At 49.2% G+C, this 25166-nt stretch overlaps 1 protein-coding gene and 1 long non-coding RNA gene across 3 annotated transcripts in view; one reads left to right on the top strand and one right to left on the bottom strand.

The window, feature by feature from the left end:
- The window catches only part of LOC144826425 (uncharacterized), a 122024-nt gene extending 102780 nt beyond the window's left edge, over window positions 1–19244 (bottom strand). The window contains exon 1 of the long non-coding RNA XR_013609820.1: window positions 19108–19244. This is a non-coding gene — a long non-coding RNA (uncharacterized LOC144826425). The remainder of the gene's footprint in view (window positions 1–19107) is intronic.
- PDE8A (phosphodiesterase 8A) overlaps window positions 1–25166 on the top strand; it is a 2294608-nt gene that overhangs the window by 426425 nt on the left and 1843017 nt on the right. Inside the window, exon 1 of one of the 2 annotated variants that reach the window (XM_078684748.1) lies at window positions 19678–20741. The exons of the other annotated variant lie outside the window; for it this stretch is intronic. Coding sequence (XP_078540874.1) covers window positions 20523–20741 — 219 coding nt within the window. The 5' untranslated portion in view covers window positions 19678–20522. Of the gene's footprint in view, window positions 1–19677; window positions 20742–25166 lie in introns of those variants that run through there. 2 annotated transcript variants of the gene reach the window in all.

Below are 25166 nucleotides of genomic sequence, written 5' to 3'. Positions count from 1 at the left end.
CCATTGGGCCAGCTCAGGAAGGTCGTCCAAGCTCGGGGTCGGTTCGACGTCGGGGCCGAGGGGCCCTGCGTCGGGGGGGAAGCTCTCCCCGGGGAATAGCTCAGGGGTCTCAAAGGGTTCAGGGACCTCGGAGTCCTCGGGGGTCGCCGGGGCCGCCTCTAAGGTCACCCCTTCGGGGGTGGTCCTTCGGGCGGTCATCGACCGGGTACTCACACAGGCCCACTCGGGTAGGCCCACCATCTCTAAGTGGGTCCTTTTCTCAACCCGCTGCCATGGGGAGCTCTCTAGATCGTTGCCGAGCAGGCAGTCCACCGGCATGTCGGAGCGGACCGCCACTCGTAACTCTCCAGAGACGCCCCCCCCCACTCGAACGGGACTTGAGCTATCCGGCAGGTGCGGGCGGAGTTATCGGCTGCAATCACCCTGCAGGAGATGTGGGGAACAATCTGGGCCTCGGTGACGAGGTGCCGTTTGACGGCGGTGATACTGGCCCCAGTGTCTCGGAGCACCCCTATGTGATGGCCATTGACAGTCACCTGCTGCCGGTACTTCTCTGTGTTGTCGGGTAGGGGAGCTCCGGGGACCATCTCCCTATCACCCAGGGAGACTAACATCATAGCTGCGGGTTCAGCTCCCTCGAACTCTTCCTCCTCCTCCTCTTCTAGGGCTACTGAGGTGATGTGGCGCACTGGGGGCCCTGCAGCGGCAGGCTTCTGGAACAAGGGGCAGCGGGGGTCATTGGCATAGTGCCCGGGTTTCTGGCAATGGTAGCAGGCATGGCTGACCCGGGGCCCTGGCCTAGCTGGGGGAAACCCTGCGCGCGCTGTGGGAGGCGAGGTACCTGGCTGGTTTCTGGGGGGACTGCGCGGGGACCCTACCTGGGAACCCCTCTGTCTATTCTGACCCCCTCCTCCCCTCGGGCGGGATGGTCCTTGTTCGTTTCGGCCAGTGTCCCCCCCGGGCCCCCGGGGTACTCTGGTGCTCACCCAGCGAACGGCCTCGACGGCCAGCTTCCGGGGGTCGGCCAACTTGCTGTCCAGGAGGTGCTGTCGGAGTTCCACAAAGCAATTCAGGGACAAGTACTCATACGCAATGAGGTCGATGAGCCCCTCGAAGGTGGATACTTTGCTGCCCTTGATCCACCCTTCCAGGGCCCGGCTGTAGAAATTGACATACTCTACCCACGTGGTGCCGGGGATCTTCTTGCATTCTAGGAAGCGTTGGCGGTACATATATGGAGTGAGCCCGTACCTTGTGAGGAGGGCCTCTTTCATGTGGCTGTAGGAGGTCTGTTCGGCAGACGGTAGGTCGAGCAGGGTGTCTCTCCCCTCACTCAGGAATCGACCCCACAGCCCGGCTCCCCAATCTTTCTGCGGAACTCGGTGTGAGGTCATAGCTACCTCGTAGGCCTTGAACCACTGCTGGATGTCATAGTTTTTATAATATTCTTTGACCACATCCTTGGGGATGTGGACCTTGGGTTCCACTGGGGGAACAGACTCTCGGGTCGCTGCTGTTTTGTTGCCTTCGGTCCGGGCCTTTAGTTCGATTTCCAATATGCTGCGCTCGTGCTCCAGCTGGAGCTTCTTTCCGTCATGTTCTCGCTGGAGCTTCTTCTCCTCCAGTTCTCCTTGCAGCCGCAGCTGCTCGATGGCTAGCTTCTTCTCGGCCAGCTTGAGTTCTCCTTCCATTTTCAAACGGGCTAGTTCTAGCTCGTGGTTTCGGTTGCGTTCTCGGTCGGTCATCTCTTCTCGAGACAGACCTCTCTCGGGGCTGTAAGTCCGCGTCGGGGACTCTGCTCGTTCTTGTTCTGGGGCGCGGGTTTCGATCAGGGGTGCTCCCCCTCCATCGGCTTCCGTCGGTGCTGGAGGTTGGGCTCCGATCTCCACCCAGGCTGTTAGAGCTTGTTGGAAGTCCTCTTTGGTGTTTAATCCCGTTGACGGGATATGGAGATCTTTGCAGAATTGCTTGAGCTCACGGTGTGAATAGTCTCCCAGAAGCTCCATCTGGAAGGTGGTCTTGTCGGTCGTGACGCTCATGGCTGCTCTTTGTTCGGGTAGTGTGTCAGTACTGTACGATCCCTAGACGTAGGTTCTTATCGCGACACTGCCACCAATGTTAGAAGGGGCAATCTCCGAGGGCCAGGCTGTGCTCACCCAGACACCCCAAGATCCACCTCTCCCACAGAACTTGCCGAGTTTTGATTGTGAGGTCCTCACCGGGGAGGACTTTGGGTCTGGGATCGTACACACTGAACTCACACCACACTACGAACAGACACTACACCGTTGGATTTTAGGAACAAGTTCTTTATATAAGCAAATAATGAAGGAAGCACTCTTATATACACAGTGGCCACAGGAAGGACCACAAAGTCTCTGAGGATTCGGGAAGGGGGAAGCGGGACAGTCTTTTAGTCTCTGGGTCAGTACGAGGCGTACCCCACGCACAGCTCTCAATCCTCGAGCCGGGGGGTACGGGATGGTGGTCGTACTGGCTGCCTCACCTTCGTCGAGTCGGCTCGGTCGTGATGGTGGTCTCGATGGTCCGGCCGGACCAGAGTACTCCTCGAGCCGCGACGAGGTCAGCAGGGCTCGATCGGGAGAGGTTCGTGAGAGCCGCGACAGCGTCAGCAGGGCTCGGATGGTCTTAGAGTTCAGCTCGAGCCGCGACAGCGTCAGCAGGGCTCCGATGGTCTTAGAGGTCGAGCCGCGACAGCGTCAGCAGGGCTCCGGTGGTCTTAGAGATCGAGCCGCGACAGTGTCAGCAGGGCTCCGGTGGTCTTAGAGATCGAGCCACGACAGCGTCAGCAGGGCTCCGACGGTTCAGTTCCTTAAGGCGAAGAAGGAGCCGCGACAGCGTCAGCAGGGCTCAGAGGTTCCAGATGAGTCTTCTCAGGGTCAGCCGCGATCAGATCAGCAGGCTTCAGGTCCAAGATACAACTGCCCCCTAGTTGTCGGGCGGGCCCAGTTATAGTCCTTTTTCTCTTTGATCTCCAGACCCTCGCAGGCAGAGGTCTCCTGCCCGGGGGGGGCTGGTCGTTGGCGAGGTCCGGCGGTTGGCTCTTTGATCCCTTTGAAAAATGGGTCCGGGAATTCCCAGACGCCCAGCGGGTCTGGAGCCAGCCCTCGGGGAGGCCAGAGGGGTGATTGAACCTGGCCCACAGGGGAGGGCCCAAGGTGTGACAGAAACCAGCCCCTCAGGGGAGGCCGGAGGTGCCATCGAAACTCCCTGGCTTATCTCATTCGGGAGCCCTTTACCCCCCAGCCGGGACTGGCGCGCCTTTGGAGTCTGGGTTTCGCTGGGGCCGGGGTCACGCTAGGCCCAGGGAGACAGGGATGTCGGGAAGGGAAGATGGCGTCCGGGCCTTGTGGGGCAGGCATGGTTAGGCGCTCGGAGCCGGGCGAGGAGCGGGAAGGGCAGGCCTGGTCAGGGTTCTCGGGGGATCTAGGCGTCACTGGGTAGGACGACCAGGCTCGGTTTGCAGGCTACACTAACGGGGTGGCTGCGCAGGGGACTCGGGGTACAGGCCTACCCTCACAGGGAGTGGAGGGACAGAGATGAACCACGCCACGAGGCCGGGTCCAACAGTCATAATCTAGTGAATAGTCCCGCCCATGTGCGTGGACCCCGGAGCAATCAAAAATAATCTCTTAAGCGGTCTTCATTGCAGTCCTGTATAGACACTGAAGAGAGAATTAAGACAAATAATGCAGCCTAACATATACAAGGCTACAAAGGCCACCACTTCATCTAAACAGTGAAAAGGATAGCCCACCATGTCCGGTTTAACACTTTACCAAGTTTTCCTCACAGGGAAAACTCCCCTTCACCAAAATCCTTGAAATGATAGAGAGGAAGGGTTGGACAGACAAGCCCCCATAGGCTGCCATTATGTGTCTTGAAAAGGGATACCGTGCCTTTAAGGAACTCTCCAGAGACCCTCGGTATCCCAGGATGCACAGCCAAAGTCCTTTTACCTTCAGTTCTTTTTGAAGGTGTATAAAGCAAGGCCTGTAGCATACATTACAGTACCATTTTCTCCACCGGGGAGGAGGGTGGGCGCCTATGACTATAACAGAGATACCCCTACTACAGAACTAGAGTTACAGGTAAGAAACTACTGCTTCTGTAGTAGGGGATCTCGGTGTATAGTCATAATCTAGTGAATAGAATGGCAAGCCCATCCCAACAACCAATCTGGCGGTGGAGGAAAAAGACAACACCACTACTGTGCAAACAGATTTCTCAATGAAGCCTGCCCAACCTGAGCATCCGATCTGGCATCAGAGTCCAGTAATGCTTAGTAAAGGGATGGACCGACCTCCAAGTGGCAACCCTGCAGATCTCTGCAATGGGAACATTACGAAGCAAAGCTGTTGTAGCTGCTTTGCCTCTGATAGAATGAGCCTTAAGCTTACCCCCTAAGGCAGAGGTCTTCAAACTTTTTGATGCCGAGACCCCCTTGTAAAACCTTTTTAGGCGTAGGGACCCCCTTACGACAAAAGATTCTAGAAACTGGTACTCCTCATCATCAACAACTATCGACAACCATAAATGCGCCTGTTAGACCTCATCACATCCATCCATCCATCATTCATCCACCCACACTTTCACACATCCATCCATCCATCCTTCATCCATCCACCCTTTCATCCATACGTCCATCCTTTACCTATCCACCCATCTATTCATCCACCCACCTTTTCACACATCCATCCATCATTCATCCATGCAACCTTTTACCCATCCCTCCATACATCCATCCTTCATCCATCCACCCTTTCATCCTTCCATCCATACATCCATCCACCATTTCACCTATCCATCCTTCATCCATCCACCCTTTCATTATTCCATCCATCCATCCACCCTTTCATCCATACATCCATCCTTCATCCACCCACCCTTTCATCCATCCATTCACCCATCATTCATCCCCCCACCGTTTCACACATCCATCCATGCATCCATCATTCATCCATGCAACCTTTTATCCACCCATACATCCATCCTTCATCCATCTACCTTTTTGTCCTTCCATCCATACATACATCCTTCATCCATCCATCCACCCTTTCATCCATCCATCCTTCATCCATCCACCTACCCTTTCATCCATCCATCCATCCATCCATCCATCATTCATCCCCCACCTTTTCACACATCCATCCATCCTTCATCCAGCCACCCTTTCATCCATCCATTCACCCATCATTCATCCACCCACCCTTTCACACATCCATCATTCATCCATGCAACCTTTTTATACATCCATACATCCATCCTTCATCCATCTACCTTTTTGTCCTTCCATCCATACATACATCCTTCATCCATCCACCCTTTCATCCATCCATCCTTCATCCATCCATCCACCCTTTCATCCATACGTCCATCCTTTACCTATCCACCCATCTATTCATCCACCCACCTTTTCACACATCCATCCATCATTCATCCATGCAACCTTTTACCCATCCCTCCATACATCCATCCTTCATCCATCCACCCTTTCATCCTTCCATCCATACATCCATCCACCATTTCACCTATCCATCCTTCATCCATCCACCCTTTCATTATTCCATCCATACATCCATCCACCCTTTCATCCATACATCCATCCTTCATCCACCCACCCTTTCATCCATCCATCCACCCATCATTCATCCCCCCACCTTTTCACACATCCATCCATGCATCCATCATTCATCCATGCAACCTTTTATCCACCCATACATCCATCCTTCATCCATCTACCTTTTTGTCCTTCCATCCATACATACATCCTTCATCCATCCATCCACCCTTTCATCCATCCATCCTTCACCCATCCACCTACCCTTTCATCCATCCATCCATCCATCCACCCATCATTCATCCCCCACTTTTTCACACATCCATCTATACATCCATCCTTCATCCAGCCACCCTTTCATCCATCCATTCACCCATCATTCATCCACCCACCTTTTCACACATCCATCATTCATCCATGCAAACTTGTTATCCATCCATACATCCATCCTTCATCCATCTACCTTTTTGTCCTTCCATCCATACATACATCCTTCATCCATCCACCCTTTCATCCATCCATTTTTCATCCATCCACCCACCCTTTCATCCATCCATCATTCATCCATGCAACCTTGTATCCATCCATACATCCATCCTTCATCCATCTACCCTTTTGTCCATCCATCCATACATACATCCTTCATCCATCCACCGTTTCATCCATCCATCCACCCACCTTTTCACACATCCATCCATCCTTCATCCATCCATCCACCCTTTCCTCTTTACATCCATCCACTCATCATTCATCCACCCACCTTTTCACACATCCATCCATCCATCCTTCATCCATCCATCTACCCTTTCATCTTTACATCCATCCACTCATCATTCATCCACCCACCTTTTCACACATCCATCTATTCATCCTTACATCCACCCATCCATCCTTCATCCTTCCTTCCATCTATCCACCCACCCTTCATCCTTCCATCCACACATACATTCATCCTTCATCCACCCACCTTTTCTGTGCCTCTCTCATGGGGGTGGGGTCAGTATCTCCCTGCGTCTTCTTCCTTCTTCTTCCTCTCTCATGGGAGGGCATCTCTGTGCTTCCCTGCTTGGGGGGGGGGGGGTAGGGGGGAGCAGACAGGCTGTATAAACACCTCACCGTGAAGAACAGTGTCAGGCACATTTCTCCTGCACAGGCGCCAGGTATGAGGGCTCGTGGGACTTGAACCAATGACTGTAATGTCCTTCTGCTGTTTACTATGTGTGTTTGTAAAGCGCTCTGATACCTACGGGTTAAGCTAGCGCTATATAAAACGTTAAAAATAAACCCCACAGCTATGTCCATTGATTGAACTCAAAGGGCTACAGCCTCCTCCCCCAGACACCCCCCCCCCCACTCCCCAGCACGTGTAAGTGAGCCCGGCTGAAACAGCTTCGGGACACACAGAAAGGCACACCCGAGTACTTCACAGGTCTTCAGAAGACCTTTACTTGTTAATGAGGCGTGAATTAGGCCTCCGCCGTGATCACCCGGCCTCAATCAGCCTGACGCCAGGAACTGCTGCACGCTCCAACAGAATCTGCGACCCCCTTCCCAGGACTCCACGACCCCCCTGGGGGTCGCGCCCCACAGATTGAAGACCTCTGCCCTAAGGTCTTGTTAGCCTTCTGGTAACATAACTGAATACAGGACACAATCCACCTAGAGATGGACTGTTTTGAGGTGGCAAGACCAGTCCTGACCGACCCATAATTGACAAACAATTTGTCTGACCTACGAATGTCCTTGGTCTTATCCAAGTAGAATTTCAACACCCTTCTGACATCCAGGGAATGGAGAGACCTTTCCCCTGGAGTGAAAGGATTCTGGAAAAACTTAGGTAAAGTTATGGTCTGATTGACATGGAAATCAGAAATCACCTTAGGAAGGAACTTAGGGTGAGTACACATCACAACCTTAGCAGCATGAAATACAGTATAAGGTTCTTGGCAACACAACGCCTGAATTTCACTCACCGTGCGGGCCGATGTAATGGCCACAAGGAAGGCCGCCTTCCATGACAAGTGCTGCAGAGAAGCCTTATGGATGGGTTCAAAAGGCTCCTTCATCAACCTGCACAGCACCACATTCATCTCCCATGATGGCGAAGGACGCCGAACAGGAGGAAACACTTTCTTCAATCCTTCCCAAAAATCTTTAATCACAGGGATCTGGAAGAAGGATGCCTGTGAAGGGAATTTCCTATATGCAGTCAAAGCTGCGAGGTGAACCTTAATAGAATGAAAATTAAGGCCAGACTGAGCCAAATGCAAAGGTATGGATGACATATTCCTTGCAGGTTGTCGGATCATAATGCTTGGAAGTGCATCAGATGCAGAACCTCTTCCACTTGTAGGCATAGGACGTCCTAGTGGAGGGTCTCTGAGCTTCCTTAAGTATAGTCATGCAATCTTCAGGGAGATTTAAGTGTCCATATTGCACTATCTCAGGAGCCATGCCGCTAAACTCAACGATGAGAGGTTGGGTGCACCATCTGCCCCCCGAACTTCGTGAGAAGGTCTGGCCGACACGGCAGCCGCATGTGGGGTAGGAGAGACCGATGAAGCAGGTCCGTGAACCACCACTGTCGGGCCACTCCGGAGCAATGAGGATCATCCGTGCTCTTGATTGAGACAGCTTGATGAGCACAGCCGGAATCAGGGGAATGGGTGGAAAAGCGTACAGAAAGCTGTTCGACCAGCTGATCCATAGCACGTTCCCCAGTGTCCCCGGTTGGTAATACCTGGAGGCAAAGTCTCTGCATTTTCTGTTTTCGGCGGTGGCGAACAGATCTACGTCCGGAGTGCCCCACCTGTCGAAGATGTCTCCTAGCACTTCGTCATTTAAAACCCACTCGTGGTTTTCTTGCACCAGCCTGCTGAGTGCATCCGCCTGAGCATTCTGCACACCTGGCAGATGGGTAGCCGTTATCGTCAGTCCTCTGGCTAGTAGCCAGTGCCAGATCGCCTGAGCTTCCTGCGACAGTGTGCGCGATCTCGAGCCCCCCTGCTTGTTGAGGTAATACATTGTGGTCGTATTGTCCATCTGCACAAGCAAGGAGCTGGTCTGGAAGGACGGATGAAAGGCCTTCAGTGCCAAGTGCACAGCTCTGAGTTCCAGGAAATTGATGTGATACGTGGATTCCGCCGGGGACCACGTTCCCTGGATCTGTAGATGGTCTGAATGCGCTTCCCAGCCGTGGAGAGAAGCATCCGTGATGACAGTCTGAATGGGAATGTCCTTGTGGAATGGAACCCCCTTGAGGAGTTTCTCTGCGGAGCACCACCACCTCAGGGACTGTTGAGCGTGGAGGAACAGGTTGATCCTGTCGTCCCAGCCCCCCCGCTTCTGGTCCTACTGATCCTCCAGACATTCCTGCAATGGCCTCATGTGCAGGCGTGCGTGTGGCGTGAGGAAGATGCAAGAGGCCATCGACCCCAGTAGAGAAGACACCGTCCTCACTGTTGTAGATGGAACAGCTATGAGAGCCTGAGCCTGCCGAAGGATCGATAAGCACCTCTCCTCCAAAGGAGACACGCTTGCTGACAGAGTATCGATGGAGGCTCCCAAGTACTGTAGGCACTGTACAGGCGTCGGAACAGACTTGGACATGTTTATGTGCAACCCCAGCTGGTTCAACAGAACGGCCGTCCTGTTGAAGTGCAGTTGCGCTTCCTGCAAGGTGGAGGCTTTAATCAACCAGTCGTCCAGGTACGGGTAACCAAACACCTTGTTCTTTCTAAGGTGCGCTGCCACCACTGCCATGCATTTTGAAAACGTCCTGGGTGCAGACTTCAGTCCAAACGGTAGTACGGTGTACTGATAGTGATTGGTGCCGACTAGAAATCGCAGGAACTGCCGGTGTTTCCGTGCAATAGGCACATGGAAGTACGCATCTTGCAGATCTATTGCGCAAAGCCATCCTCCTCTTTGCAGCGGAGGATAAATCTGGTGCAAAGACAGCAAGCGAAATTTTTCCCTGCGAATCCATTGGTTTGCTTGTCGCAAATCCAGAATGGGCCTGAACTCGTTCTTGTCCTTCTTGCGCACGAGGAAGAACCGAGAGTAAAGACCCTTTCCCCTTTGAGACAAAGGGACGTCTTCTATCGCCCTTTTTCTTAACAGGGTATCCGCCTCCACCTGAAGCTCGCGCAGTTGGAACTGCGAGCAAACCGGTGGAATCGCTGGAGGCGGGCTGACGAAACGAAGACTGTATCCATTGCAAACAATATTCAGCTCCCACTTGTCCTGAGTAATTTTTCTCCACACTGCCAAGTAATGTTGTATGCTCCCCCCCAACGAAGCGGGTAACGGACGAGGAGGAAGTAACCCCTCAGGGCCTAGACCCGGCCGGGCCTTTGGGCATCAAGGAGGACTGCTGGCCGCCTCTGCCCCTCTGGCGCTTCTGGAATGGCCGCCGCTGGTACTTCTACTGCTGTTGGTGCTGCTGGCCAGCTTGACGACCTTGCCCTCTTCCATGGGCACCGAAACGTCTCTGGAAGGGACGGAAGGTTTCCTTCTGCTCTTTTGGCTTCTCTAACCCGACAGCCGTCAGGGTTTCTGCGTCCGCCTTCATGCGGGCCATCTCATCATCCACATGTTTACCAAAGAGCGTCGACCCAGAGAACGGCAAGTTGGCGACTCACTGCTGCGCCTCTGGTTTCAGCGATGTCAGACGCAACCAGGCATGGCGTCTCAGATTAATCCCATGGCAGTATCCATGAGCCGCCAAGAGAGAGGAATCTGCAGCCGAGCTGATAACCTGATTGGATACCATCATGCCCTCATTGAAGATTTCCTGGAAGTCTTCCCTCTTGTCCCTCGGAAGGTGCTCCAGAAACTGCTGCAGGGACTCCCACAAAGACCGGTCATACCGACCCAAGAGAGCCATGGCACTAGCGGCTTTCATGGACGTAGCAGCCGTACCGCAGACTTTTCGTCCCACTGAGTCCATCTGACGGCTCTCCTTATCCGGAGGCACCGTAGAAGACGGGTCAGTAGTGTGCTGCTTCCTGGCCGCAGTGACGATCACCGAATCCGGCACTGGGTCTGATCGAAGGAACGCCGGATCGGAGTCTGGGGCCCTGTACTTTTTCTGCAGCCGGGAAAGGAGCGGATTTCGTTGACGCCGGAGTCAAGAAGAGCACCATTACCAGTTCCTCCAGCCCTGGCACCAAGGGCAACAAGGGTCGAGACAACTGCCGCTTGTGTCGGGTCTCGAAAATTACCGATGTAGAAGGTGTGGGAACCGTTACCGTAATCCCCAGCTTCGCTGCCCATCTCAATAACACCTCTTGAAACGACACGATGTCATCGACCGGTGACACCCTCATACAGGGGGGAATCCGATAAGGTGGGCGAGTACTCCCCGGCACTGGAAGAATCCGTACACACAGGACATTGACCTGTCCTTCCGGTGACGGTGCCGGGACCGTGTCGAAGACCGACGGTCACTCCTTGATCGGTGTCTCCATCTGGACCGTGACCTCGATCTCCTGGGCCTCGGGCAATCCACTGGCCGTACAGGAGGTGGAAGCTGTGGAGGCAGAAACAGAACCATTGGTTGTGGAGGCCTCGTGGGTGGTGACGGGAGGCGCGGCACAGATAGAGACCGCGGAGTAGGCTGCGGTGGAGGAGGAGGAGGTTGATGAGGGGGAATTGGAGGAGGAGGAGGAGGAGGACGAGGAGGAGTTTCCTTAGGCCATGGAGGAGGCGTAGGCGTCCTGGGCCTAGAAGGCGAGTACGTCTGCGAATATTCAGAGTCCGAAGACCTAACCACTCTCCTCTTTTTCTTCTGCGCAGGCCTTGACGATGAAGTCCTCGAGGCCGACCTCTTTGCAGGAGAGCGCCGGTGCCGCTGGGACCGTGGGCTCTTGGATGCAGAGGACAGGCTGAGCACTGAGGCAGAGGACGCAGTCCTGGCCCTTGACCGCCCCTAGACGTTGATCTTTCCCTCCTTGACGACGACCTCTTCTTCGACGCCGAACGTCGACTCTCGTCTCCTCGACGTCGACTCTCGTCTTCTCGACGTCAACTCTCGTCTTCTCGACGTCGACTCTCTTCTCGACGGCGAAGTCACCTCTTGGACCCATCTCAACGTCGACGGTGTCTCGACGACGATGAAGTCCTTGACGTCGACCTCGTCCGAGGTCTCGACGTTAGTCCCCTCGACGTCAAGCGGCGACGTCGCTTCGCCCCAGAGCCCTGGGACGACGGGGAGCAGATGGTGGTCATCCCTCTCGACGCCGACGCTATCGACGTCAACGGAGATCTGTGCCTTTTCCTGGCCTTATCTTGACTGGGGAGCCCCCCAGAGGCCGAAGCACGGTCAGAGGACGAAGTCCCTCCATGCCCAGACCCACCATGGTCCTGATGTCTCCTTACCTCCAGGCCTTGGAGACAAATTTTCTCCCTGTCCCTCAGGGTCCTCTTGGAGAAGGATCTGCAAATCTCACAGTCTTCAGGGACATGAGAGGATGGTAGACAGAGGATACACACTCTGTGAGCGTCTGATTTAGCCTTCTTCCTGGAACACTCAAGGCACTTGTCGAACAAAGCTGGCATATTCGACAGGAGAGTGGCCAAAACTGGCCAAAAACCCGAGCAAAAGGAAGAAGATGCCGTCCAACGTCGAGTGAAACACTCAAAACACTTGAAAAGTGCCAAAAAATTGAAAAAAACACCCAAAAAGGGAGAGCTCAATGCTCCAGGGTCCTGCTAGCAGGAGCCGGAAAAAATAACTGAAAGTAAAAGGACTTTGGCTGTGCATCCTGGGATACCGAGGGTCTCTGGAGAGTTCCTTAAAGGAACGGTATCCCTTTTCAAGACACATAATGGCAGCCTATGAGGGCTTGTCTGTCCAACCCTCCCTCTCTATCATTTCAAGGATTTTGGTGAAGGGGAGTTTTCCCTGTGAGGAAAACTTGGTAAAAAAGTGTTAAACCGGACATGGTTGACTATCCTTTTCCCTGTTTAGATTAAGTGGTGGCCTTTGTAGCCTTGTATATGTTAGGCTGCATTATTTGTCTTAATTCTCTCTTAAGTGTCTATGCAGGACTGCAATGAAGACAGCTTAAGAGATTATTTTTGATTGCTCCAGGGTCCACGCACATGGACAGGACTATTCACTAGATTATTTATGACTATACACAGAGATCCCCTACTACAGAACCTAGGGGTAATATTTGATGACAGACTGACATTTGAATGTCAAATTAATAAACTTGCCTCCACTTGTTGGGGCATTTTAAAAATGATTAGGAAGATCCGTCTTTTCATTCCCTTGGACGCCCTAAAAACAGTGGTCACAGCCCTGGCCCTATCACGACTGCACTATGGCAATGCATTATATGTGGGACTTCAGTCACAGCTCCTACTCAGACTTCAACGAATGCAGAATGCAGCGCAAGACTGATTCTGGATATTCCCAAATACGAATCAGTCTTCTACCGACTGAGGTGGGAAAGTGAATTATATTTAAGTTGCAATGCCTAGCATATAAGGCATTACAGGGAAAAGGGCTACTGTACCTGAGAACACATCTAAGGAAATACATGCCAGTCAGAAATTTAAGGTCAGCTCAGGCACAACTACTGTCAATCCCCAGGCTCGCTGGCGGGACAGGAGTTTCCTGTTAGGTACAGCGAAGACCTGGAATTCCTTACCTATGTGGCTAAAAAACAGCAAGTCGCTAATGTCATTTAGAAGACTGCTGAAAACTTTATTTACGAACTGAAAGGTCAGAAGTATAGCTAATCTGCAAAATTCAGCATACCTGTCATTCATAGCGCCAAGACGCCCTTGGGCAGACGTGCGCTCTATAAGTCTGTAAATCAAATCAAATCTCTGCTGACATGAAGGCATGAAAGGTTTAACAAAGTCAAGGCCCATATGACGTGAAGTTAAAAATGTGTAAAATATTAATTTCGGATCCCCTGAAAGTCTTCACACTTGAAAGAACAAAGTGAGTCTAACGTACACATTAATTGCCTTCTGCCTGATTACTTAAATGTGGCTTACCTCAGCAGAGTACATATGTCTAAAATCTATACAGCTCTGATGCAAGTACATGCTGCAGTACTACATTATGAAATGTAACCCTTGTGATAACTCAATGCAACAAATGTCTGCTTGTGTGCAGTCATCAATGACCTGCAGTTAAGCTCATCACCGCCTGGATGAGAATGCACTTGTGGAGAATTTATGTTCACACTTGGGATTTCGAGAAGTTCAAAAGATTCTTCTTTAAAGGCAATGGTTGTGGTAAAATTGGTTTCCTTTCTTGTTCCCTTTTCCCTATTACCTCGATCCTCGAGATGCTACTTTTAATATAGCCCAGGAATGGAAAAAGAATATCCACCATCAACACAATGTTCTTCAGTGCGTCCACTTGATAAATCCAATAATGGGTTCATATACAAAACATTCAGAGCTGCCGAGTACAGCTCATTGCCAAATTTGTTAAGATAACATTTTTTCACACATATAGTAAGTTTCAATGTATATTTATTGCAGTTCCAGATTCAAGCAATGCTACATTCCCAGTCTGTTTCTGTTCAGTAACTGCTGCATCCAGTATGATCTACATTCTAAGAACCTAGTAGTGTTCTACTGTACGGTGTGCACTCAAGAACACAATACAACAGAGACCAGTGCAGACTTTCAAGATAAAAAAAAAGTTAACTTTTCTTTTTAAATGTAGCCCGGTTTCCTTTAAGTAAAAGTTTACTTTATTGAAAGGCAATCACAGAATTGGTGGTCTACTGACCCTAGCAGGCTATCATCCCTGTACTGGCATCCAATCGAAATGAGTCTCACTTTGTGACTTGTATCATTCATATTTATGAGGTAGTTTGGATTCTGACCCACTACGATTCAGATTTTCAGAACTGACCTGTTAATACAAAGATCAATTCTTAAAAATCTTTAATGGTAGCAAAAATACTATTTGCAACCAGTACTGAGCAACCAGATTTTCATACATTTAGCCACTCGTTTGCCTAATAACCCAAACAGAGTATATCTCTAACGTCAGACTTTGTCAACTGACCCTAATGTTATGATTTCATTTGCTACTATTGCATGTCATACGTCATGGGAACAAAATTGGGGTTAAAATTGAAAGCTGTCCAATTAGTATTGGCCTAATGCTAGTCTGGTCAAAGTTATATTGTACAATACCACAGATGTATGATTATGGATAATATGATGGGGAAAGCGTCACCCTCTAAGGGGTCCTCTGTGTGCAATTACTAATAAATCTGACACTGGAAACAGTGCAGGTTTATTAAGACGAGATGTTTGGTACCAAACATTCCTTAAGACAGTGAAGCCATGATGGAGCTGGGGAACTCGTAATAACGAGGTTCCAGCCATGTACTCCTTACGGCTTCCCTGTTCACTTAAAATATCCAAGAATCAACATAGATATTGCTGGGGCATATCTGCTCAAGCAGATATTTCCTCACAGGAGATATAGTGCACCCTGCCTTAGGACTAAAAGGCCTTCTATAGGGATGTCTTACAGATATCTCATGCTGTGTCTGTGGGCATGGCCAATAGGGATGTGTGCCATGTCGATTCTTCGGTTTTGTCGGCACCAAGGCACGCAGTCTACAATAGCAGGGTGAAGGGCCTTAGTGAGGGGACCCTAAGGTGGCACAATGTGTGCTTCTACCCTTGGGGTCCCTCTTTAGTGCCAATGCCCTACCATTTACTAGTGGCTTCCAAGGGGTAATGAAGTTGTGCCAAATGGGAAACAAAAAGTACAGGTTAGGGAAAGGGCTTCTGCAACAGGGGACATGCTTGGCAGAGACCCTGTGCACTTCCAGTCAAAATTACATCATTTTCCAGGCATAAAGTGGGTACTAACCATGCCCAAAAGAGGCACTTTTCTACACCCAGGATGACAGAATGTAGTGTTGATGCCAAAATTCAAACCCGGTTTCCCAGCACTATAGACTGCAGCTCTGGCTGTATCGCCATGTCCTCTGCTCATCCTCCGCCTGCTAGGGTTCTTTGCACTTTTTTAAAAAAAAACATTTAAAAACTATCACTTTGAACAAGTACCTGTCAGTGCCTTGCCATAATGTGCTGTATTAATATATAAGTTTCGACATGTTAAAGAAATAAACTGTTCGAGTATTTTACAAACCTTATCACTCCCTCCGTCTCCTGTTTTTTTTTTAAATGCAGTTTTATATAGCGCTAACACCACCCAAATGTATTATTAGAGAGCTTTACATGAGCACCAGTTACTTTACACAAGGATATGTTTGTTTTTGTACCAACAGGGAGATTAAGTGATTTGTCAAAGATAACAGGATGTTGTGCCCACCCAGAGACTCAAACCAGGTTTCCCTGCTCCATAGTCAGCTGCTCTGGCCTAACATCACATTCTCACCTGCTGTTCTGAACCTCCAAGTGCAAGGGCTACTCACACTTTTTTCTTTAACATTTTAAAACTAGTACTTAGAACAAGTACCTCTCAGTGCTGGGCCATAGTGTGCCGTATTAATATCAAAGTTTCAACATCTTGAAGAAATATACTCTTTGAATATTTTATAAACCCTATTATATTTTACTGGATGTGAGTTACATGATCTACATTGCATACACTTTCAGAGCTTTGTGCAGGATGTTTGCTTGCCCATCTCTAACCATAGTACCTACAGCTCCGGCTGTTTGGAGCCCTTATCTCTGCAGGAACTGGTTTTAGCCGGGTCAATAAAAGACGTGGTCAGTGGCATACCGGATATTTGTGATCTGAAGTGATTAGCCACTGGATCTGAACTCAAGAGCAGAGAGTTGGGTTTCAGCAAGCATCATTACCTGCATCACAGAGCATTAATACACAAGAATTTGAGGAATGATTTTCCTGCTGGATATATTTACTATCAACAAGCAGTGAAGGTATTAGCTGGCCTGCCTATTAAATGGGGTGATGGCATTTGAATCAAGCCGTATTGCTTTATTTTGTGGACTTTTGAAATCAACTGGATTATGCGATATATCAAATGTTGACACTGAGCTGGTTAACCCAATCCACCACTTTCCCTAGATGGGCTGCTCTAAGGGTTGCCAAGCAACGCCTGCGCCTGTCTGTGAAACTTGACAGGTCTGAAGTTTTGGGCTTGGTTTGAGTTCTTGTAAAGTGCTTTAGAGTAATCCACGGGCCAAAATGCCACCGAGAATAGATCGATGGGGTCTTCGTCTCCAAGAGTACACATACGCTATTGTGTACAAGCCGGGAAAAGCCGAAAATCCTGCTGATTATATGTCAAGACACCCCAAGGAAACAACCAAGTCCAGACCGTCAATAGCCGAGAAATATGTCCACTTTGTTGTGGCTCACTCTAGACCTCCCTCTGTACCCCTGGAGGCCATTTGCGATGCCACGCTTACTGACGCGACGCTGCAGGAAGTCGCACATCGCATACAGAACAATACATCTGGAGGATCATGAGCAGGATGAAAGAATCGACATACAAGAACTAGCTTCTTTCAAACATGTGAAAGAGGAGCTATCAATCTCTGCTAATGGCCTAATTCTACGAGACAATCTGATCGTCATCCCGAAACAACTTCGTCAGGGAGTCATCAACTTGGCGCATGAAGGTCATAGAGGCATTGTGGCCACCAAGAGAGCCTTGAGGGAACGTGTCTGGTTCCCGCTGCTAGATCTAATGGTTGAGCTCACATTAAAGGACTGCCCCCAGTGTCAACTGGTAAGCCGGCCTGACTCTCCTGCACCCCTGCAAATGTTTCCACTGCCGGAAGGGGTATGGCAGCATGTTGCAGTGGACTTCTTTGGGCCATTTAAATCCAGCCAATACATTCTAGTCATCATGGATGAATATTCGCGTTTTCCTATCGCAAGGGATGGTGGAGAGGTTTATGTCCACACTCAAGAAAACCATTCAACAAACTCAGTAATCTCGGAAAGATACCCAAGTAGCCTTGAATGAAGTATTGAGAGCCTATAGAAACACGCCTCATTCCACCACTGGCAAGTGTCCGGCCACCCTGATGCTGGGTCGGTCAGTGCGCACTAGAATACCCATGGTTGAATGGACTGAAGGAGTGGCCTCTCAAGAGTCCGAGCATGAAGAAGTTGCCGCTATCGACAAACTAAAGAAAGAAAAGATGAAGTCATACAACAAAGTCCTATGCTGATGACCGCAGGAGAGCTGCACCCTCATCGATTCAGGAAAGAGACTGGGTGTTAGTTCGGCAAGAACAACAGAAGACAGATTGTCGCTATCATGAGACTCCTTTGATGGTCACCAGACAAAAGGGAACTATGATTACGGCTGAGTCTGACAACAAACGAATTACTAGGAACGTGTCACACTTTCAGAAGTGTAGCCCCAAAGTCAAAGAGATGCTGATCAGTCCTACTCGTGAGGAAACAACAACTGACGGGATCCTTGTCAGTGATCAGATAACGTCCTCACGTGCTGATCGAGAAGAACCTGGCATCCCTGATACGCATCCTCGACCACGACGAACCATTCGCAGGCCGCTTCGTCTGATTGAAGAAGCTATGATTATTCATTTGTCCAGAAAGGGGAAGGTGTAATGTAGTGAGAGATGTGTACACTAGGACCTGTCCGTCCACAGCTAGCCTGTGGGATCGATGGGGAAGAGGAGGAGGAGGAGCCGGGGCAGGAAGAGGGCAAAATGAACGTGGGCAGAATAGGAGTCAGTGAGAAAATAAAGAGCTCCTAACCTGATACCGTGTCTGCTTGGTCTGTGGCCCCCTTAGACACTACACCCTGTTGTGCCATTTTTGCAACGGGCCGTTGGCAAAAGCGTTCAATCAACGAAAGCTGTCCATAATTGTTGTCCAGCATTCCCTGTAAAGCCAAGCTTTCAATCAAAACACTGGCCATGAGGATCCCCGCGACCAGAAAGAAACCGCCACGCCTTCCACAAGGCGTTACATCTGTCTCCACTGGTACAGCTCAGCATTCTTCCCCCTTACAGAGCAGTGTCACAAAAGAGTGAAGATGGTAGGCGCCATCCTTGTGCAGCACACCATTATAGAACTGGTCTCGCTATCCTGCTAATCGGTATGAAAGTGTGTATTGAAAGATTTAAAAACGCTCTAGTAAAAAAAAAAAAACTAGGACATAAATAATTCCAGCAACTCTTCTCTACATAATTACACTCTACTCAACACCACATAAAATATACCCCAGGTAAATCCTCTCAAAGCCATGAAGCAACAATGCGCATAAATACACTCTACAACATGCCACATAATTCCCCCTACATAATTTCACTCAACGCCACACAGTTCCAGCCCGTACAATTTAACTCTACACATTTCTATTCCACATCACATAATATCACAACAAACAAACCACATTTCACTCCGCACACAATGTCACTACACACCGAAAACATCCAACCCACACCACACAATTCCACTATGAGAAAATAAGAGTGCAGAATACAGACCACCCTCGGTCTTAGTACACACCAATGTGCTTTGGTTATTACACAGGCGAAAACTCGTCACTTACACTTCCTCTCCCTTATCACTGCAGTTGGCTTCCGCGCCAGAGATCTCGTAAGCACACGCGCTTTCGAAGACAGCGCTCACGGTGCTGAGGAGACTCTGACGCATTTGAAATTCGCTCCGTCCTCCAACTACCCGGCCCGCCTTCCATTGGCCCGCCCTTCTGATTTACATTGACGTCAGTAAAGATCAAGAGGCCATTGCTTGCGGCTGTTTTAATTGGATCTGCCGCTGTCAAATGCAGTGGTGAGGAAAAGGATGGGAAAACGTGGAGAAAAAAACAAACCGGAAAAAAAATCTTTTTTCTTTCACTGAAAAGCAGCAAACTCTTGTACTTCACCTTTGGGGAATGTTAGCAATTTTCTTTGCTGTTAAATAAAACAATTGTCAGTTTTAAGCTAACAGCCTGCAAATAAGCACTGCGACGAGGAGGTCGTCATTAAAATGATCAACATGTTGAGTGTGTACGTAGAGTGTTTCGTTTTGCTCGCTTTCTCGGTTTTACCCTTCCGATTTCGTACAAGTCGTTAAACGATTTGGAAGACGGATAATGGAGGAGGTAGAATGTGGGGCACTGGGTCTGCCTGGCTTCTGCCCCCTGTGGTCCGGTTACGGGCACAACCAGTGGGGTCTGTGTCCGTTTCAGTGGTCCGGTTACGGGCACAGCCAGGAGTCAAGGCCCGTTCCCCGAAACGACGCCCGTGGGGGAGGAGGGCGCTGATGATCAGCCTTCGCCTCCCGTACGCACAGGGCGGCAGCGCGGAGAGTCCGCTCACGTCGCTGTGAGGGAGGAGGGATGCGGCGGCGGCGCTGCTGCTGCTGTAGCAGGAGATGAGCCCGGCCAGCCGCAGCCTGTAGCAGGAAGCAGAGGGGAGGGAGGGGGTAACCCGGTGAAGGATTCTCCACTCCCCCTGCACGAAAAAAAATCACATAAAAACGGTGGGTGATGCGAGGAGCACCGCTTGAGCTGCTCATGAACTTGATGGGCTGGAGAATTGCTTGTTGTTTTGCTAAGGTGTGTTGGCGAAACAAATTCGCCTAAACAGGGCTGCCGAGTGCTTCTGGTTCGGGTGGACGCCTGCGAAGAGCGACTCTTTTCACTGGGCTCGAGGTGTGCAGGCACTGGACGCGGTGAATGAGGAAGAGCGGGGACACACGTCATTGCGGAGCCCCTGACAGAGGGACCCGGGCTTTCCTCTGGCTTTGATTTCATGTTTGCACCACCAGGAAGAAAAGGCAGCGGGTGTTCTTTTGCCTCTCTCCGGGCCGCATCTCTCTCTCTCCCCCCAGGGCACTGGTGACATGCTGGAGGAGGACACCACGGAGAGAGAACATCCGCTCGAGCGTCCCACACACTGAGACTAACTGAGGAGGAAGGAAGGTCTGGGGGGTCGTTGTGTCAAAAAGTGCCACCTAGGCATGGGCTGCGCTCCGAGTATTCACATCTCTGACAGCAGGGTGGTGTACCACAGTGGCAAAGAGTCCGAGGACTCCGCCACCCCCCGGGAACAGGACAACCAGGCCCCGGGGGCTCCGGTAAAGTCCACCTCCACATACAAGCTGCGGGCACCCTCGTACAAGAAGGACCGAGGAGAGAGCATGGAGGCTGACACTCGCATCAGCGGATCCAGTGTGAAGGTAAAGACTCACGCCGTGCAAGTGCTACCACTCAAACTGTTGAATAAACTGCAGTATTTTGATCTTACACACTTTTTTATGACCTGCACTCGCACAACGTGATTTCCCAATGAATCGTGGAAGATCTCGTATGGCTGTAAATTACTTCATACAGCGGGGACGCATCCCCAACATGCTTCTTGATTATTGGGCCTGTTTGGACGACGTTTAAGCTCTTCCTATTTTCCATGTACTACCTACCATAAATTCCAATTTTTAGACGTCTCTTCCACACAGTTTGAATGGTTTATGGTTGCTGAATCCCTCATCTATATTTTGCATATGTTTATCATAATATTTACACTGTTACGTTTTTTTATACCGTGTGAAAATTTTCATTAATTTCATTTTGAGTTTTAGGAGTCTCTCTTCCACCGTCACTCTTAGATGATAACTGTTTTGCTTGACTGACCATTAAGAGACACTTGTTGTTTCTGTAAGTCTTGTGGAGGTAATAGTCTCCTCATCACCCATGCCTGACTGGGGTCTGGGAATTGCATGTCCTTCCTCCCCATAGGGACGTGTGGGTTGCTCCCACTACTACGCAACAGCTTTTGGTTGGGTTCTCGCTGCAGAAGTACCATACACGTACATACATACTAGATTAGAAAGTGGCAGTACGGGTAGCAGTTAAACTCAGAAGCTTTTCTTTATGAATGGCCACATGGAGTAAGACTTGTGGATTGCTTTATCTTATGCGACCATATTACGGCCCTAGATCTGTTCTGATCCAACACTGCTCCCAAATTCTGTGTCCCCAGTGAGGCTTAGTCAGGAATCACATTTTGCTTAGTCTTTACAAATACCAGTATATACACTTGCTCATTAAGAGAATATGGTTGTCTGGCCATACCAGTCTCCCATAAGCATGACTTTTCCTGCTCTTGACACATAATGTACCACTAGTTGCTCCAAAACTTACAGTGATTTTGCTGGACACTTTAAGGAAGTTCACCAGTCCCTTTCAGCTATTTATTTCTTCAATTAGCCATTCAAGACCGTGGCCATTTTATTTATTTTGGCGTTTTTCTGTAACACAAGCTTGGCACAAGAGAATCAGATCGCATTACAAGAGAAGGATAAGTATGTAGATACAAATCAACATAAATATAGCAGATAATCAACAAAGAAACCCCCTAGACCAAGCAGTTCGAATCGGGTGAGAAAACTCAGGCCGATCTCTATCTGGAAGAGATTAAAAAAAAAAAAGGGTGACGTAGAGAAGTGATCATAGCTTCACCCGAGGTGTCACACAACAGTAGGAGTTTGAGATCCTCTTCAAACAAGGTAAGAGGCTGGGTTGGGTGAAGAGCTAATGGGAAGGATTTCTAGATCCTTGTTGCTCTGTCGGAGAACGCTTCTATACATATGTAAAAATAATATAACATTTACTATTGTGTTCTGCAGGACTGTTTTTAATGGAAAGAAGAGCTGCATAATTAGCTTTTGCTAAATTTTTTAGTTTACCATTCTCTACAATTTGGTGCTACAATGCTCCATAATTTTAGTGGTACTGGAAGTACATCACTCTACATGATGTAAATTGACCACAAAAAAACCTTTTGGGACAGTTAAATGGCAGTAACAAGCTTAGAACTCTTATACATTGCACAGCATGTGCCCTTTCAATAATGGCCTTGCCATTGCAAGGTATCGTTTTTGAGAAGTAGTGTTTGCTATCTAAGTATGTGTATGCCCTCAAAGCTATCAAAACGCCACCCCTGTTTCGAATCCTGGATAGATGATTTTTGAGTTACTTTTTTCCCCCATTGGTAATTAGAATGTTTGAGAATCTATCAAAAGTAACATTTTTAAATTCTAATATCCTGCCACTCAGTATAAACTATATGGAGAATTACTGTTATGAATCACTCTTAAAACCCTCATGTGGGAAACTTTAAACATACACACTGGAGAAGATTGACCAAGGTGGTCATAGCTGACCAAGACTGAATAGATCTCTTTATAAGTGTCTAAATAATGTGCATAATAACTGTTATACGTTGAAATTAAGTTCATTTGCCTTGCATACAGATACCTGTGAATACATGTGTAAAGAACCAGGCTATAAAAAACAAAAAAATTTAAGGTATGTCCCGGTGCACACAAATCTTTGTGTCCGACGCAATTCCTCCTGGCACAGTATCAGGTACTCTTCTTATGTTCCTTTCTATTCTTGAAACCACTACTAAACACAACAAAGAATAATTTGGTAGAATAATTTAACGGCCAGCAAACTAAAAAAAAGTCTGATTACAAAGGTCTCAAAGATAATTTTGGGTATCTCAAGCTCATCCAAGCTGTCCATAAACCAAGATTATAATCGCATACTTTTTGGACCACATGTTTTCTTCCTATTTGGATGTGGTAAAAATATGGGAAACAACATGAACAGCGTTCACCTGAATATTTTTGGTAAGGCACCTGCTGGCAACTAGGACTTCTGGCCTGGCATATACCAAAGTGGTTGTGTGCAACTTATGTACCGTGATTGCTGGTTTTCTAATAGATCTAGCAACAATTTGAATGAAAGTTTGGGATAGCATACACACCAAGCTTGTTTAAGGTTACAGCTTCAACACCTAAGTTATTTTTTGTCTTTCCATTGCATAAATATCATTTTACCATATTTTCTTACTATGTTCCTACCATTTTGTGGTTGCTGGGAGGGAGGATATGGAGGCTGTTGAGGACTGTATGTGAGAGAATAGATTATATTGCTTAAAGCCATTCAAGACTCAATGAAACAAACTCCCTGATGCACACTTGCCATGTGTGACGCAAAGTTGTGTGGACAATTTGCTGCCTATATTGAGCAAATTGCAGATTCATATCAGGATAAGTTTACGTTTGGTTACCCATGTTGGCTTCTGCAAGACATGCATGAAGGGAGGAATCATCCAAAAGGGTTGAAATATTTTTTTTATCTGGAACCGAAGCCTTATTGACTGTACACAAGTACCAGTTTGTTCCCATTTTACAATTCAAGCTCATGCATATGGAGTACTTTTGTTTACAGGTACATAGCCTATTAAACCGATTCACATCGCATCCAATTTAAAAAAAAATATAAGCAATGCTAGACTTTACTGTATAGCTTAACAACAATTACGCACTGTTAGAACTGGGGTCACCAATTCCGACACGGTAGCTTGGCGCGAGGCAGGAAGGCACCCAAAGGCAATATGTAAAGCAGTGGTGCAGCACACACTCACACTGAGACAGTGACACGCACGCAATAGAATGACACCACACCAGGTTATTTGATAAAACAAGACTCTTTATCTAATTTTTAGTTGAGGGAGGTAACACTTCTTGGATACTAGGCTAATGGAGTCGACGTCCCTCAGACATCAATTCAATAAAAATAACACTTCTGTTGTTCAGGGACTTCATAGGCAACATCTCTTATGCAACATTAATACAGGTAACATCCCCTGCACTTCCTCTATGAGGCAACACTTTGGGGGCATGAATACAACCTCAAAACATTTCCCAGATGGTGGGAATCATTCAAGTACCATTTCCTAGGCATAGGGAACATCAATGGAACACTTCCTGGGCATCAGTATAACAACAAAACATTTCCTAGGTATGATTCATTTAGGTAACAGATCTTATGCCTGGGTATCATAAAGGTAACATGCACAACATTTCCTATGCAAGTGACAATATAGGTACCGGGGTAACAACATCTTATCTCTTGTGGCATAGGGTTAATACTAGTACCCAGGCTGGTTACGGGCAGTCCGGTGTTTAATGATGGCCCAGCCCCTAGCAGTTCCAACAGGGCACACAACGTCAAGTCTGACCAGCAGGGAGTTAAATTCCTTTCCATTCCCTTCACAGTTTACGGGGCTGCCACTCCTCTCTCGTTTTGCTCCCCGGCAGACCCAATGTCGATAAAGATCTCGCCTCCCTCCCCGGGGGTTACCTGGGACTTCGTTCACGGTTAGGCCCTCGCTGCTTCTGTGCTCCCACTCTGGGCCTCCACGCACTCTGAACCGGGCCGGGTGAGGTAAGGGGGCTCCCGCTCCTCTCGGAGCCCCCGCGCTGAGGCCTGGACCGGCTTCGGCCTTCACGCGCCGTCCCCGGCCCGGGAACCAATCAGGGCACTGCTTTAGGGGCGCGGCAGTCTCAACCAATAGAAGCGCGGCTCACAGGGGGCGCGGCCTACGACGCGGCTGGCGCCCCGGTTGCCCCACAATGCTCCTCGGCTGCTCCCAAGGCCTGGCGAGGCCTACCCAGCACCCGCGGCGTCCCTCCCTTCGCTTCGGGGGCCGCGGCAGTGCGAAGGACTGCCCGCTCTTCTCCTGTGGGGGCCCAGGGCCGCGGTGGTGATTTTGGGCCCAAGGCGCGTTCCTTTAAACACAGCGCGGGATAGCA

This window comes from Lissotriton helveticus, chromosome 3_2 (assembly GCF_964261635.1).
Source record: "Lissotriton helveticus chromosome 3_2, aLisHel1.1, whole genome shotgun sequence".
NCBI classification, from domain to species: Eukaryota; Metazoa; Chordata; class Amphibia; order Caudata; family Salamandridae; genus Lissotriton; species Lissotriton helveticus.
This window is presented reverse-complemented; position numbering and strand designations above follow the sequence as displayed.